Below are 17,111 nucleotides of genomic sequence, written 5' to 3' on the forward strand. Positions count from 1 at the left end.
GGCCGGGTCTGTAGCAGGAGGCCCCCTCACGGGCCCCTGTCCAGGGTCCCCCGCAGGGCGGGGGGCGACCCCGTCGCCGTCCAGCCCACCTCAGGCTTTCTCCCTCAGGCGGCCGTGCCCTGGCTTCAGAGCTGGCCGCAGCCACAGACAGCTTGGGAGCAGCGTGTTAGCTCGGGCCACGTTGTCACACTGGCTCTGAGGAAGCAGCTCCACTCAATGTGGCCTAATGAGAGTTCGGGTGTTTGCATCTTACATTTTTTGGTTTTTGGTTTTGCTTCCTGTGGTGCTGGGGATGAAGCCCAGGGCCTCGCTCACGCTAGGAAAGCACTGTACCACTAAAGCGACATCCCCTGCCCGTTTCACTTTTTCCCGCCTTTTAATAGACTAGGTTCCTTAGTACACCAAGAATTCCATATTTGTGTTTGTTGAGCCTTAAAGTCAAGGTGTTGTTACGTTGTCCCTCCGGGGGATAAGGGCTGGCTCTTTAAGCGCCTGCGGTAGAAATCAGAGCCTAAATGAATTTTGCTGACTTAGCTAATTGACATTTTTGGCCACGGAGTCACTGGTAATTCTTTCTTTTTGATGAAACTAGAAGAAACAGATCCTCCCACCCTTTCTTTTTATGAAATGAATCATCTCCAAGGAAACAAAGTGCATACCCCTCCCCCCCAAAAAGGTCCAGTTTAAAACACTGAATTACTCATCCAAGCACTTTAGGATCTAGGAAGCCTTTGTGGAACATTTTTTAAATTGTTGCTTATTGGAGCTTTACTTCATATAGCATAAGCCACAGCTGCAGGAGCTCAGATTTCTGCTTTTCTGGTTCTCTCTTGTCCTAATCCACACTTTTTAGTGTACAGGTAAAGGTGGGGCAGAGCGTGGGGGCCTTTGTCATTCTCAGTTTGTCCTTAGAGGAATCATGGAGCAAAGCCTTAACCCAGGGAAAAGACCTCTCTGAGAACCAGCTGGGGTCCCAACACCTCTTGCTTGTTGGTCCTCAAGAGTTGGGACAGGGCAGGGGATTAGCTGGTTTCAAAGACAGCATAGTTCTCTCCTACCGTCAACCAGGTTTGACAGGTTGCCGGTCTGACAATGCAAGACAGGCTTTGTCTTTTGAATTTTTATGGACTGTTTCCTGATTAATAAGATGAAAAATATAGAACATGGGCATATTATCATTTAAACAGTGCCATTACTTTAAATATCTAGATGACTTGCTTATTCCCTTTTTTACCCCCAGAAACACACTTGCACTACTGCCCTTCATTTAGATTCATTCTGTAAAAGTGGAATTTCACTATAGTGTAAATAGATGAGACAGTGACTGCATGGAACCAAGGAAATGATATAGCATTTGTTGGTTATAGGGAGATAAGTTTAAACTTTGATGTGATGTGTGTAGCAAGTTCCCTAAAGCAGCAAACAAAAGAAAAAGTTCAAGGTTTCTGCATTTTGTAAGATTTGAGATGTTCAAAATAAAGCTATAACTTGAAATCTAGTTAAATTTGTCTCCATCTCCTCTAAGATTTATTCCCAGATGTTAGTCTTCCAAGCTAAGGATTTGCCAGTCCATGGTCATTGTTATCGTGTGGGACTCTGAATTTTTTTTTAGATCAGTCTCCAAGTTTGAGTTACCCCCGTGTTTGGCAAGGTGGTTCCTATTCTGTGATTTCCTGTTGGCATCAGCACTGGTTTTGGAGGACTCTGAGAGGCCTCCTGGCTCATCTGTTCTGGCAGGCCGCCCAGGCAGGCAGCGGTGAGGAGCTGGGTAAGGACGTGTAGTGGGCACTGCTTCCCGCTCTTCCATTCACTTAGCTGACGCTCAAAGGAAGCACCCCAATATTCAAACACTCGGTTCTGATGGGAATTTTTTAACCATGGAGACTTTTCAGTATTTAGGATTCCATTGATTTTTCAGTAACATTTTGTTTTCTCCTATTTTGGGCAGTTTTGCTAGTGTGTCGCCATTGAGTTGGGTGTTGTTGCAGAGCAGTGCTTGCAAATGAAACTGGCAATTATCCCTTGCTGGTTCACATTAATTATCATCCTACTGCTAAGCCAGGAAAGGGCTACTCCCAGTGTCATGACTATTTAAATGCAGCCAGAATGATAAGTTATAGTATAAATAGTACTAAGACATCACTGAGAATTAGGGGCTTCTTGAGGTAAAAGTAAAATAATTGATTAGAGCATTCAACACACCCCACTGAGTGAGCAGAAAGGATGTGCAGTAAAGGAGATACTGAGGAGGCCCTGCCAGGCTTCCTGTTGTGGTAGAGTAGGGGCTGTTAGAGCAAGAGGCACGCCACCAACTGGGGATTCTGGTGGCACAAGCACCACATCAAAATCACATCTCCATACCTCACAGTTTTGGTCCTCAGAGTCCTCAGTCCCTAGTGGGGCTGCACAGATGACTTGTAACCTTTTCTAGGGAGGATAATGCCTTTAGACACACCAGGGCAAAAGGGAGGAAGGTACAGTACTCTAACTTGTATATGGAACTCAAATTTGCTTGTTTGTTACGGTACTGGGGATAGAACTCAGGACCTTCATTTGTCAGGCAGGTGCAGTGCCACTGAGCTATACATCCCTGGCCTGGAACTCAAATTTGAATGTTCTGTATTGTACAATGTGTTCTCTGAAATAAAGATTACTTTTTCTAGGTCGAAATAAAGGAAGCAGGTAGCACTGTGGCAAGTAATCTGGAGGAAGCAGCTTTCCCAAACCCTCTTGTTCAGGAATCCTGTTGCAAGTTTCTACCATCCCAAGAAGCAGAGGACTCCATTAGCTCCTCTCCTAAGAGAGACTCCAGCCCAATGGTAACTATGCCAAAAAAATTTTAAAAAAGCGTGCACCATACGTGTTCTGTCAAACGTCAGCCCATCATTACTAAGCAGATAGATTAACCCTCTGTTGTTTCTCCCCTTCTTCACTTGTTGGGTCAGCACTTTAGGTAAGGCTCATCTACAAGGAGGACTGTCACTAGGGCATTTGACTTTTCAACTTTCACCTCTAAGATTCTCATTTGTCCTTGATCTTAGCAAATCAAGAATTGGGACGTTGCTGTGCTCGTTAAGGAGAGTAACCACAAGTGATTTCAGTTCACAAAGAGCTGGGCATCAGGCACTGGGGTGGGAAAAGCAGTTGAGCCCCCTATGCTTTGTCATGCTGCAGGGGATGGAGCTATAGTTCTGTATTTGTCTGTTTGGTACCAGGGATCAAACTTGGGGCCTTACACTTGTGCTTGCGAGGTAGGCAGTGGAACCACTGAGCTAAATCCCGGGTCCTACAACTCTATGGCTTCAGGCAGAGGCCCCTCCTTCCTCCCTTCCTTCTTCCCTACCTCCCTAGAGATTTCTTTTCCCTTCTCTCCTCCCCTCCCCTCCCCTCCCTCCCTCTCTCTTTCCTTTTTTTTTCCTCTTTCTGAGACAGGGTCTTGCTATGCAGTTCAAGCTGGCCTTGAGCTTACTATGTAGCCCAGGCTGGCCCCAAACTCATGGCAATCCTCTTGCCTCAGTCTCCCAAGTGCTGGATTACAGACGTGCACTATCATACCCATCCTCTTTCAGATTTTTAATGGCAACTACCACTTTTGTAGGAATGTGATCTAACACTCCTTGGGTTTGTTTCATATTTTTGCACCTGTGCAATTTCATTTTATCCTCCTAAAACTCTAGGGTGGGCATGACTTTTAAGCCTCATTTCATGGATGAGATAATAAGAGATATTAGTCACACTGCCTGCACTCGTCTTCATAATCATGATTGTTGTGAGTCGTGTGCCTAGAACTCTGGATCTCATACAGTGAGGACTAGGCCTGGGGGGCCCAGAGAATCTGCTTCAGCATTCCTTTAGTGAAGTGCTCAGGGACTGTCTTCCCTCTAGCAGCTCTCTTCTTCTAGAACGAGGCCCCAGCTCTCAGGCATAGACAGTATCCAGGAAATACTTGAAAATGAGCTCCCCATGAAATATGGCTAGGCTGTGGCAAACACTTGCACCCACCTCTGACAGTGATTCCACTTGGGTCCCTCGGTCTGACAGTAGAGTTTTTGTGGAACCCACAGGCCTGAGGGATGAGAGCCCTCTGATTCCCCTAGACTGTAAGTGGATGTTGGCAGGGGCTCTGAAGTGTCAACCCAGGAGAGTACAACATTGGCCTGGAAAGCCCACTCTCAGCCTTTCCCCAGTTTAATGCACATGTGTGTACATAGTTGCAACTATATCCTCCAAAACAAATAAAATCCCACTGGACATGAGCACTGGCTTCACATGAATTGTCAGGACATTTCAAGCTAGGGACTTGCTTCTCTACCCTAGTGGCTCTCTGTTATTTTGGTGACACTGGGATGCTCTTTAGGATTTTCCTGTCCAACCTAAGGCTGGAATCCAGGGCTTCTCTGTGTGGTTGTGATATTGTCATCGGAATTGGGAGCTGTGTGGGCAGAGATTATGGCTCATTTGGCGGTCATGTCCATGCCATTTGTAACACAGAGAGCTCCATCAGCGCTTTTGACTGACTGATGGATTGGACTGACAGACTCGCTTGACTTGCTGAGAGCTGATTAGTAGTCAGAACCTAAATAGAGGATCTGATGGTACATGGCATGGCCAGAAAAGTTGATATGGCTTCTCAGAATTGTCTAGTTCTTGGATTAACTTTTCTAAACTGTACTTGTAGGAAATAAACAGACCTTTAAAAATGTATTAAATAACAATGTGTGTGGCAGGAAAGAGCAACTACAGTAAAACTAAAGTTTAGTTTTCATATGTGCCCAGCCACAGAGAGGGCTTCAGGAAACCCAACCAGGTCTGAAAGGTGCCAGGGCCAGCGAGCAGCCCACTCCATTAGTGCGGGCCGCACAGTGAAGCACAAGGTGCAGGAAGCTGTGTATGGTCACCCAGTCCTTACACTCAGTCTCAGTGGCCGGACCCCTGCGGAGGAAGACAGGAGAAGGGCTAGAGTACATAGAGCACACTGCAGGAGATGGCTTTGGGGAGTATAGGAAACAGTTACTGTAGGGGAAGAAATTGAGAATAGATACAGTTTTCCAACTTACCTGGATTAAAGCTCTTTTCCCACATCTAAGGTTGCTTATGTTTGTACGACTGGACTAATGAAACCTGATTGTTGTTTTTCATTTTAGGTGACCTGATTGTTGTTTTTCATTTTAGGTGATATGTCAGTTGAAAGGGGGCACACAAGTGCTGTGTATAGACAATTCTGGCACAAGAGAACTAAAAGCACTTCATTTGGTTCCTCAGTATCAAGACCAAAATAATTGTCTACAGTCAGGTACAAAGTAAATGCATGAAAATTATGTCACATGTCCTATATAAGTTGGTAAGTGAATATGTTTGGCTTTGTGTATAGGGTAAAAGTCAAAGAGACAGAGTATTAAGCACACCTCATGGCCCACAGTAGTGAGTGACACAGTCTTAGGATGGTGTCTCACGGAGTCCACCACTGATTCTTAGAAGAGCATCTCTGTGCATACACTCAGGCCACTGTAAGATGTTGAGCTGACTGGAATGTTTCTGTACCAGACGCTTCCTGGCCTTCCAGCAATCTCAAACCAGGATCAAACCCAGGAGAGTTCATGTTGGCCTGTGAAGTCTGGAGCAAAAAGAGAAACTGTGACTCCTTAACTCCACATCCCATCCTTCTCTGGGGACTGGGAAATGTCTTTGTGACATTTACTTTTCTATGGTAGAAGAGCTGGGGCTGGGCCTTGCCCCAAGAAGCCCCTAGCTACATAGGAGTAGGTTCAAGCCTGGGTTCTCTGGTCCCTGTAGGTCACGGCTACATCCGTGATGCTCTCTGCATGCAAGGAGATATTTTTTCCTCTGCCAAAATCCTATCACCTTCAGATCCACATAAAGAGGAGATTTATGTAATGTTTTTCCAGTTCAGTCTCCTTGTCATGTGACATGGCCCCTCCCTCAGCTCCTTGTGTATATAAAATATGCTGCATGCTATTAAATATCACCATAAAATAGTGCACCCTGTGGTCCAAGTCCATCATCACTCACTCAAAGGAGAGAAGCCTAGAGAAGGAAATATGTTCAGTTTGCAGGGGGAGGGCACAGGCTGAAGAGTGGAGGACGTGCACGTGTCTCCACTCCAACTCCAGAGCACCAAGGTCTGCAGGCCCCTAGATGTTTCAGGGATGTTCTTCACCATCCCCTTAGGCCAGGGGAGGAATGCCTTTCAGTTCCTGTGTGAGTAGTTTGGTCCAAATAGTTTCATAAGCATTTGCATCCTGCAATTTACTAAGCATTTGGAGGACGGAAATGGCAAGTAGTTCCTACAGTGTCCAACAGGTGTCACTGGTCTTTCACTGAAGAGGTCACCTACCAGGCACTGCCCTGGTGCTTTTGCTACAGCACCCATAGTGCTTGCCACGGCGTGGGAACCTGTGCAGTAATAATGCTCTTTTACTATAGTGCACTATCCCTTGCAAGCTCAGATCAAGTAACTTTATGACAAAACCTCCAAAAAATCAAATAAAGGTTATAAGTTTAAAAAGACCCTGACTTAAAAAGTTTTGTAGAAGAAAAACACAAATAGAACAAGGAGCTTTGTACATGATACATCTAGGATACATTTTGGTACTTTCTTCCCTATGTAAGTGGAAGAACAATGCATGCTATTGATTAATTTTAACTGTCTTCCTTACAGATGTCACTAAACCACTGACTACTTTAGTCGGAAGACTTTTGCCAGTACCAGCAAAACTAAATCTCCTTACACAGCAAGTGAGTCGTTGTTTTAATACAAAAATACAACTGGGCATTATTGTCTCAAAATTTCAGTTGTAATTGAGATCACTCAGGAACAGAATTTCTCCTCCAGTTAAAAATCGGCAGTGAAACATTTACCAAGTATCAGATTGCTTTACCTCCACGGCAGGTGCGGGCAGGATGCAGTGAATAGGAGACATGGTTCTCTGTCAGTCCAGCGACCCGAGTTGCCCTTCCCCACAGCCGCCTGACACTCACCTCACCCGCTTGCTAACCTTGTGTTTTGCAGTCCCACAGGCCTCCTGGCTGTGGACCTGCTTTTGTGATGACACCATACTCTGCAAGTATTACCTATATAGTTAGATGCCATGTGCTTTTGTCCTGAAGTCCTGCCATGAATGTTTCTCCCTACCAGAGCCTTCTCCTGATTCCCCAGCACAGAAAGCCAGTCACTGTCACAGCACTGGTCTCATCCTCTACACAGCACTGTCATTGTCTTCTGTTGTTCGGTCTTTCTGTCCTTGTGTCTGCCTGTCTGCCTGCTTCTACACACAAGAGTGCAGCTCCACAGACACAGAGTCCATGTGTGTCATTCATTTCTGTAAACTAAGACCTGGCGAAAGGCCTGGCCTGTGGGGACTTTGCCCACTTGCATCAGGACCGGTGCTGGCCTAAGACATCAGCGAACCCACCAACAAAACAAAACACTCAGCTCTACTCTCCTGAAGCTTACCTTTTAACGCAAGCAGCAGGTGACAAACAAACCTAACAAGGAAACCATACAGAAGAGCGGAGGAGGAGGAGGAGGAGGAGGAGAATTAGGGGAATGGATGGCTTTTAAATTCAAATAAGGTAGTCACAGCTGCATGGAGAAGGTGGCATTAGAGCAAGTCTTGAAAGAGATGAGTGAGCATGTGGTCACAGGAAGAACCTTCCAGGGAGAGGGAACAGGACAGACCTCAAGGAGGGTCATGCTTCATGCAGTGACAGCAAGCGGGCCAGCAGGGCTGGGACAGAGCAAGCAAGAGAGGGGCAGTAGGGAGGAAGTCCAGGATAAGGGAAGATGTGGCTTTCACCCTGCTTGCAAAGGGGCTGTTGCAGGAGGGCCAGGGTGGAGGCAAAGGAACCTGCTGTAGCTGTAATCTCCATGGGAGATGACGGTGGCTCAGATCAAGTAGTAGCAACAGAGGTGGCAAGGAGTAGCTTCTCAGGACTTAGTAGGTTGAGCCAACAGGATGTGTTGCTGTTGGACCGGCTGAGGGATATAAAGAGATAGAGGAGTCAAGGATGGAGTACACTGGAGACACAGCTTGCCAGCTCTGTGAAACCCTCTGGCCCTTCCCCACAGCCCGCAGACTCATCACTGCACCCCGTTTGCTGATTTTCAGCCTGAACAAATGGAAAGGTGGAGTTTGCATCAGAGAGACAAACTAATGCAGATGTTTCAAGGGAGTCAAGGAGTTCCAGTTCTGCCTGGCCTATCAGTTGGAGGTGTCTCAGGCACCCCATGCAGATGTGCGGGAGGGCAGAGAGGAAGATCTGTGCAGGGGGATGAAGCTGGGACTCCGTGGTACAAGGATGGTGTGTTGAAAGCCAGGCAAATAGATGAGTCTGGGAGGCAGCAAGTGTGAATAAGGTAAAATATTTGTTGAAAGGATGAGTATATTATTTCTCAAGTTAGATGTTAGCCAGAAAAATCATACTAACAAACAGACAAACAGGTCTAGGCCACAACTGGTAAGCAGCTGCTAGGGAGCCTGCAGGTACTGGGCAGACTCTTCCATCTGTGGGCATTGTCCACGCCACCAGTTTCCTTCCTTCACTGTTTGAGTCATCACGCAGAAAGGCACTCTCGTGCTTGCTCTCCCAGCTCTAAGATCTGGCATGAGAAATGCCCAGTGATTAAAGCCTCCTGCTTCCGCCGCCTCCCCATCTTTCCTCAACTGTGTGTGTTATTGTCCGTCTCGACTCCCCTGACTTCTTACCCTGGCACATCAGAGACAATTCTTTTAATACTGTATTTGCTACATCCTAAGAATCCCTGACTTCCTCGCCAGACCCCAAGTTCTGCCTGCTCCTTAGGGCCTCTCCACTCAGACCATGGAGCATGGTGGGAAGCACTGACATTCCCTCAGACTACTAGAAGTGCGAAATCCCAGGGCCTGCACAGGCCTGAGACTCAGATAGGCTGGATCAGAATCTGCAGGTTGGGCCGGGGATTTAGCTCAGTGGTTCTGCTGCCTGCAAGAAGCTGAACCAGGACAGTTTCCCAATGTCTTCTGGCTCTCACAGATGGTGATGACACAGAACTGAAGAAGGGGGCAGGAGACAGGAAGTGAAGAGGATGGATAAAGGGTGCTTTTTGAAAAAAGCTCACATACACACACACACACACACACACACACACACACACACACACAAAGCATTTTTAATCTAATTTTATCTCATGCTCTCAGAAGGAAGTTAGGCCAGTGATGGTTTGGCTGCCTACCCTTTTTCCTACACCTGAGTGGTAGAAAGGAAAATACGACTTGAGAGAGCAGAGGACATGGATGTTGCAGAGATGGTGGCACTGCTTTGGAATGTGTTAAAATTCACCGCAAAATATTGTTTTGAATAGATGAAAATTAGTGACTACCAAAAGACTTCAAATGTCAAAATCTCTTATACTAAGAACATAATAAGCATGCTTTTAGTTTATGGAAAGTTGCAATTGCTTTTACTTTACGACTTGTAATTCATAGAAAGGAAGTAAGAGTTCCATTGTAGCACCCTTCCCCAGCCGGCTGACTGCTGGTTCCTTTTCTCCTGGCCCCCTGTGGCCCTGCCTCCCCCACTTCTGTCTGTGTCCCAGGGTCCTATGGCTGGGCAGGTCCTGGAGACAGCCTCGACCTGGAGTGCTCAGGTGGTAGTGGATTCTTTGTGGTAATGAGGCCTGGACATAGTTAAGAGGAGATTGTGGTATGAACCCAGGGCAGAAATGATAAACCTTTAAGAGCTTTCAGTGATACCAGGAGCCCACTGCAATACATGTGCCCTAGGTTCACTACCGCTGATGGAGAGAAAAAAGAATGTTTATCTGCACACAGAGGCTGGCTGGAACTCTGAATACACGTGCTCATGCAAAACATTTTCCCTTTGTCTCTCTGCAGCTTGACAGTGGTGCCCTCCCATCGGCAGCCAACAATGGGCCTGCTTTCCCCTCGGAACCGACTCTTCCAGGGCCGGTGAAAATGACTTTGGCTGGGTAAGGATTAAAAGCAATACACTATCAGTTCTTTTAATATAAGAGTTTTGTGTACCTCTGGGGTTCCTTTTATACTACAGAATTAGCTTTGGAAAGGTTAGTTCCGACTTTGGCTGTACACGTGTGGTTGTTATTGCTGGAAAGTCTGGTCTGGAGCAGCCCTTGGTTTCCACCCCACTGTCCCCTGTTCTGTAACCAGGCTTCAGGGCTTGTTGCCATTTGTAGCTTGGTCTTGGTTTCACATAGTTTCAAGATGTACTGGTCTATTTCTTTTTTGTTGTGATCAATGCAAGTAATCCAGTGGCAGCCACTTAATATAGGAGGTGGCTGCAGAGCTGCCTGTGCCCTCTGCCCTCTGTGCTGAGCCAGCACCAGCTCTGTGGCAGGGTCCCAGTGAGTCTGTACTTGTGTCTCTGGTGGACATGGGCTGCTCTGAGCTGGGACCTTGTCTTACCGTTTTAAAGTTGTATTTATGACTGTAACTAATTCAACTAACCAAGCTGGTTGAAATGCTTTGTCAAGTTCACGTTCATGTGCTGACTTCTGGGCCATCCTTTCTCCTGAATTGAAGCAGTGAGATCAGTCTGTTCCTGCCCCTAAGAGTGTCGTGGCCGAGTCTAGGTAGTCGTGAATCTGGGGCCCAGAGGACCCTTCACAGCACCTTGTGAAAGGTGAACCGACCCCTGGTGCTGCCCAGTTCCTGCAGGGTCTGCCCTTGGGCACAACATGGCCTTGGTAAGTGTTAAGAGAGTGGTCTGAGGGCAGAAATGAAAGGCTGAAGTCCTAGAGGGGCCCTGAAGACAGACTAGACTCGAGTGCAGTCTACTGTTGGAGCTCCGCGTTGGCACTGGGAGGTGGTTGTGCACGGGACCTGCTGACTTGGTTTGAGCGGGTGTTCCTTCCGCTGATTGCTTCCAGTGACTGTGAAGGACAGGGACTGTGTGGCACCACAGTCCTTGCCTCACTCGCTGGTGTGATGGATCATGAGGACACAATTGGTATTGTCATTGGACATCTCATCATAACATTTCTGGATGAGACAAAAGCATCTTATGAAGCTTCTGGATTCTGCTGGCAGCGTTGCATCTTCAGTTGCATAGTATAATCCACAATTCTACGAGCCTCAAAATGTTCATGGTAGCTTTGTTGTGCTCTAGATACATCCAGTCAGTGATATCGTGCCACTGTAAGCTCTGTTGTGTCTAGAGCAGTGTGGGCTCTCACAACGCGTGGCCATCTGAGCCCTCATTGTGGTACAGCCACTGTGCACTTTCAGGGGCGCAGCTTTCTCTGTGGCAAACTTTCTTCTTTCCTCTTTTTGTCTTCTGCCTTCTTCCCTTACTTTCTCTCCCCCTCCCACTCCTTCTCCTCAGTCAATATTAGAATTTCTCAGTCAAACATTTTTCTTTATTTTGAAGTAATTATGCAAGATACAAAAGCTTTTCTCATGTAAGTGATGTGTCAGAAGCAACATGAGCTTTGTGGGTTTGGTTTGGTTTGGTTCTGTTGCTGCAAATAATTACTCGATTTGCCGTCACTCCCCTGAATCAGCCTGATGCTTTTTGTCTCAACACCCACAGCACGGATGCTATTCTGGACTCTGCCGGTTTATCGTTGCTAGTAAGGGAGCACTCAGAGAACTGTTGGCTGGTGGTTTTATTCTGTATGTTCCCAACCACCACTGATTTAGTGCATTGTCCACCCCTTCATGTGCCTCATTAGCCCTCTTTTGACTCTGACGAGGTCAGCCTAGGTCTGAAGGTGTCAGAAAAGAAGCCCTGTCAGCCCAACATCATTTCAACCTAGCTAAACTACCAGATGATAGAGAAGTAGGTTGGCTTGGGTCTTGAGGCCAAATGCATGAATTGACCCAACCATAGTTCTTAGAGCTGGGTAATGAACTAGCTAGCTTATTCACCTTTGGTTATTATAATACCAGAAACCCTCTTAATAAAAAGTCATGTCTTGTATGGGCTTCCACAAAGTCGTGGAGTTCTTGTGAAGGAGAATTTTCTGCTTATGTATTTTGGCCCTTTTTACTCTAATAGCAATCACATAGGTAATTTTTATACTAATTTGGTCAGTGTAGAAGGCTGGCAAAAAAAGTATGTCCTGTTACTGACCAGCTTTAATAATCTGACCCTCAGTCAGATCATAAATGTGGATACTTACACATGGCTGATATATCATTTTTGGTAAATACTCAACTTCATAATAAAGAATATCCAGAGCCTGCATCTCTGGAAGTTTTTCTTAAAGATGAGGTAACATCTCGTTGTGGGTGCATCACCATGATGCTTTTCCGAGGCAGTGCTGTCCGGATCGTGTGTAACCCTTCTAACTTTTAGGTTGGCCCAAGAGATGACCAAGTGAAAGTCTTTCCCGCCTCATTGCAGTTACAGAGTCCCCTGCACACCACGTGCTCATGGCTCACGTGGTGTTTTCTCAGGCTGCTCTTTCACAGAAGGCACTTTTTGACCCACAATAAAGAAAATTTATAACCTTAAACATAATTTGTTCTGCTTCCTTCTGTAGTAGTTTAATTTTTTCCAACTGTATTAAATTATCCTGGGCCTGAATTTTATTGTAGTATTTACAATTAGTATCAAACAATTTGATGGTGGGTTATGTACTATGTTATGATCTCTAAATTTTCAATCATCCATCTCATGTCCCCAGTTATTTGGTGGATTCTTCCATGACAGACACTGTAAATTTAAAAGTTATTTCTTTCTGAAGCACCCACCTCTGTCTGGACTATGTGTCAGGCCCCTAGTCCAAGCACGCTGGCTGCTCTTGCCACACAGACACACATTGAACTCCTACTCCCTCAGTATCTTAGGAGCTGAGAGTGTGGGCTCAGACACAGGAGACAGAATAAAAGGCTTGGCCTCCTTCTGGGCGTAAAACCTGAATTATAACCATACAACAAACATCACAGCATTCATCCTGCACCAAGTGCTAGTCTAGATCTTTAAGAAATTTAAGCTAGGCTGTTGGCACACACCTGTAATCCCAGAACTCAGGAGCCTGAGGCAGGAGGATTGCCATGAGTCTGAGGCCAGCCTGGGCCACACAGTTTGTTCAAGGCCAGCCTGAATTACATATTGAGGCTCTGTCTCAAACAAATAAAACAAAAAACCCAAACAAAAGAAATTCAGGACTTGATGTGCTCTTGGCCAGAAGCAGCAGTACACTACACAGAGGAAAGCTCAGTGCAGTACACGCTCACCTGCCAGGCCCTCCTCATACTCAGGGTTTGCCCATGTCTCTCCTTTCACCATCACCAGTCCCACTTCCGGCATCACTAATGCCGGGAGTTCTCACAGTGAGCATCGCCTGTGAACAATGCCCACATTCATCAGTGCTTGAGACACCTAAAGAGAGGAGTGCTTTCTTCTCCTCTCAAGATGGCTGCTGGGCAAATCACACAGACAGTTGGGAGGCAGTTGTAATAATCCCTTCCCCAGAATAAGGTAATCCCCAAAGATCACATGATACACTCAGAACAGGCTTTGACGCTGTTGGTAACATTACAGTGTGGGTAGCTTTAACACTGGTATACTGTATAGACAATGGTTTATCCTTGATGCATATTTCCCATTAGCATTCAGGTGGGGGGCACTTGGTAGGGGAGAACACACAGAGTAGAAAGAGAATAAGAAGAGACTTAAACAGGTCACAGAAAAAACTCTAGAAAGCTTTTTGAAGTGTATACGGCATGGGACCTCACTTCCCACCCTATGGATTGCCAGCCATGCACTGGTGGGTCAGGCAAGGCCAGTCATATCACATGTGAACTGTGCTGCCACCCCCAGTACATGCCCAGGCACCTAGGAATAATACCTGTAAATGTCTGGTGTTGGATTATTAGTGTTTGTTGAAAACACCAGCTGCTTAGCTAATTATCTTTTTACAGAGTAACCATCTGAATACATTTTCTTTTTTAATCTTTGTAGAGTAACTCTTAGTTCATGGGACACAAAGTCTAAAAAGCCATGTAACTGTACCAAATCCCAGTGTCTGAAATTGTAAGTAACCACAAATCCTTCATTATTAAATATGAAATAAGGTTGTTTAGAAGTGAGTAAGTAGAGCACAGTGTAGACAAACCAGACCAGTTTAGTAGTGTACATGCTGCAGTTAATTTTCAATGGCCGCATCTTGACACTCTTTGTAAACCAGAACAAGCAGAAGCCATGCTTTTGGCACGAACCTGGTTTGGATCTTATGGTATTATCTTGGCCTGTTAACTTAAAAACTGGCACTTCCCACATTTCAAGGGATGCAATTTTCTTGACTTTGGTTTACATCCTCTAGTCTAGTCCTTCTGGCAGTGCTAAATGTGTCATCATTGTTGAGGATTAACTGTAACATTTCTACACCCTGTTTTCTGAAAGTCTGATAAATTGGTTTAGTCAGCTTTCCCACTGCTGAGACACAATACCTGACACCCACAACTTAAAGGAGGAGAAGGGATTCAGTGCATGGTTGGCTGGCTCCAAAGCAGAAGGATGTGGTGAAGCAAAGCTGATTAGTTCATGGTGGCTGGGAAGCAGAGCAAGGAAATAGTGCCGGAGAGGAAGGGGTGAGGGACCAAAGATACAACCCAGGACATGCCTCTGTGACCTAGAAATGTGTTTCACCAACCCCTCAGGTGGATCCCAAGCCAAGCAAGTTAACACTCTACCCTAACCACTGCATCTCACCCTTTGTCAACTTCATGCTTTCTTTAACAATACTTAATCTTCAAATAAGGACAATAGTAAGTACATAATTCCACCTAACATAATGCACTATCCTGCATACAACAGAAAACTACAATCCCTTCCCCAAAGTCTCAGAAGTTCCAGCATTTTTCAAAAGTTCAAGGCCAAGTCTCTTCTGAGACTCAAGGTAAACTCACAGCTCTGAACTTCTGTAAAAATAAAAAACTAGGTATATAATCCCATGATACAGTGGCATAAAGTAAATGTTCCCATTCCAAAAGGGAGGAATAAGAAGATAGAAAAGAATCAGACAAAGGCTGGGGTTGTAGCTCAGCAGCACAGTGCCTGCCTGGCAAGTATGGGGTCCTGAGTTTGATCCCCAGTACAAAAAAAAAAAAATCAGACCAAAGCAAGACTTAAACCCAGCAGGACAAACTTTAAATCCTGTAGCTCTGCATCTGGCATCTGGGGCACACAGTGGTAAAATGTGAGTTCCAAAGGGCTTCAGGAGGCCCATCCAAATGGTTTTGCCCTTACAGCCCACATAGTTCCTCTATCGAATTGGCTCTGTTCCTGGCTTGCAACTTTTCTCAGCAGGTATTCATGTTTCTGGTGTCTCCAACTTTCTGAGGTCTCCTCGGTACCTTTGGGTTCATTCCCACAGCTTCATGTGCTGCCCTCTCAGAGACTCTTTGCCTTATCTTCCAGGCTTTCCTTTAAAACCTGGGTAGAGTCCTATCTCATACCATATATCTTGCATTCCATACCAGTAAAACCAGTATCATATGGATGATATCAAGGTCTGTGTCAGTTAGGGTAGCAGTCAGGTCCCATTGGACTATGGCTTCAGTGCCTCTGAGTACCTGAATAACTGTGAAATGAATCCTAGGAAACCATTTTTATTCTTGAGTAGAGGTTCCCAGGACTCTCTTCTTGAATAAAAGGTTTAGTTTTACAGCCTTGAGGCTGCAATGAATAAAGTCTTGCTGGTTTCTGAGGTGCCCTCAAGGCATCTTACTTCTTATCCCTGTACAACATACCTGATTTCTTTTTAATGGCACAAATCTCTTCAGCGGCCACACCCCCTTTAAACCCAACTTTATACATTGGTCTATCTGGGTGAAAATGAAGTTTTTTTCAAAGTTTTCTGCTCTGCCCTTTTGCCCCCACTTCTCAACTATAAACCTGGCTAAAAGCCACTGGCAGTACCCATGCCATAGCCTTTATGTTGGGTTTCCTTTGAATTTCCTTCACCAGATTAATTAGTTCACTGCAATTAAGGTCAGTCTCCTACAATGTCTGAGGACGTTGGGCAAGATGTAGACAATTTTTCTATCAGAGTATAACACAGATAACACCTAGTACATTTTCCAAAGAAGTCTTTGCTCCCAACTGAAACCTCTTGAGTCTGGCCTTTACTGTCCACATTTCCAGCAGCAATGTGGTCTTCTGACCTCTGACCAAAATCACCTATCAAGCTTAGGCTTCTCTAGCAACCTTTCCAAACTCTTCTTGCAAACCAGTTCCAAAGGCTTCTAAACTACACAATAATCCTATTTTTCTAGTACAATTTTCTATATTAACTTTACTATTGCTGGACACAATACCCAAAACCCTTGACTTAAAGGAGAGGTTTAATTTGGCTCATGTTTTAAGAAGATTTACTCCATGGTCAGCTGACTCCAAGGTAGAAATATCATGACAGAAAGATGTGGTGATGCAAAGCTGCTTAGTCCATGATGGCCAGGAAGTAAAGTAGGGAAACGATGCCAGAGAAGAACAGGAAAGGGACCACATGTTTCCATGTTTCCACATAGAAAGGGACCCAAGGCTACACTGCTCTGACCCACCCAGACACATCCAGGGGTGTGCTCCACCAGCCCTACAGGCAGATTCCAAAGCAAATCAAGTTGACACCTCACACTCACTGCCACAACTATATTGAAATTCTCTCATAAAAATTCTTCCCACCAGGGTACCAAGTCCTGGGGGCTCAGTGGAGGGAGGTGGTAGGAGTGATGATCCAGCAGAACTATGAACCGGAAGTAGATAGTATGGCTGCCACAAGAGGTGGCTTTAATGGCTGTGTTTAGCAGCACTTGAAACTGCCCTCTTGTCCACCCTACCAGACAGAGAATCTGTCACTCACATTGCCTGCCCTGCCCTCATCTCTTGCTATAGGATACTTCTTCTGGTCTTTATACTGCTTAGCCTTAGTTCCACTTGGGAAGGGGAGAGCATTCCCATTTCCTATATCTAGCAACCCTAACCACAATCTTCACATGACTTTCCATTGCAGAGCTCCTGCTGAAGTTGCTGAGAGCCCCACTGAAGGGACAGAGATGTGGGGCCCACATGGGTAAAACCTAGAAGTCTGAAACTTGGTTCACAAAAAAAAAAAAAAAAAAAAAACC

At 45.6% G+C, this 17,111-nt stretch overlaps 1 protein-coding gene across 1 annotated transcript in view; it reads left to right on the top strand.

Moving 5' to 3' along the window:
* Positions 1–17,111, top strand: part of Tesmin (testis expressed metallothionein like protein) — a 32,897-nt gene that overhangs the window by 1,958 nt on the left and 13,828 nt on the right. Inside the window, exons 2-5 of the mRNA XM_019209240.1 lie at positions 2,664–2,819; positions 5,173–5,293; positions 6,680–6,756; positions 9,894–9,988. Of these exons, the coding sequence (XP_019064785.1) occupies positions 2,664–2,819; positions 5,173–5,293; positions 6,680–6,756; positions 9,894–9,988 (449 nt within the window). The remainder of the gene's footprint in view (positions 1–2,663; positions 2,820–5,172; positions 5,294–6,679; positions 6,757–9,893; positions 9,989–17,111) is intronic.

This window comes from Fukomys damarensis, unplaced genomic scaffold (assembly GCF_012274545.1).
Source record: "Fukomys damarensis isolate Sample0158 unplaced genomic scaffold, DMR_v1.0_HiC HiC_scaffold_27, whole genome shotgun sequence".
NCBI classification, from domain to species: domain Eukaryota; kingdom Metazoa; phylum Chordata; class Mammalia; order Rodentia; family Bathyergidae; genus Fukomys; species Fukomys damarensis.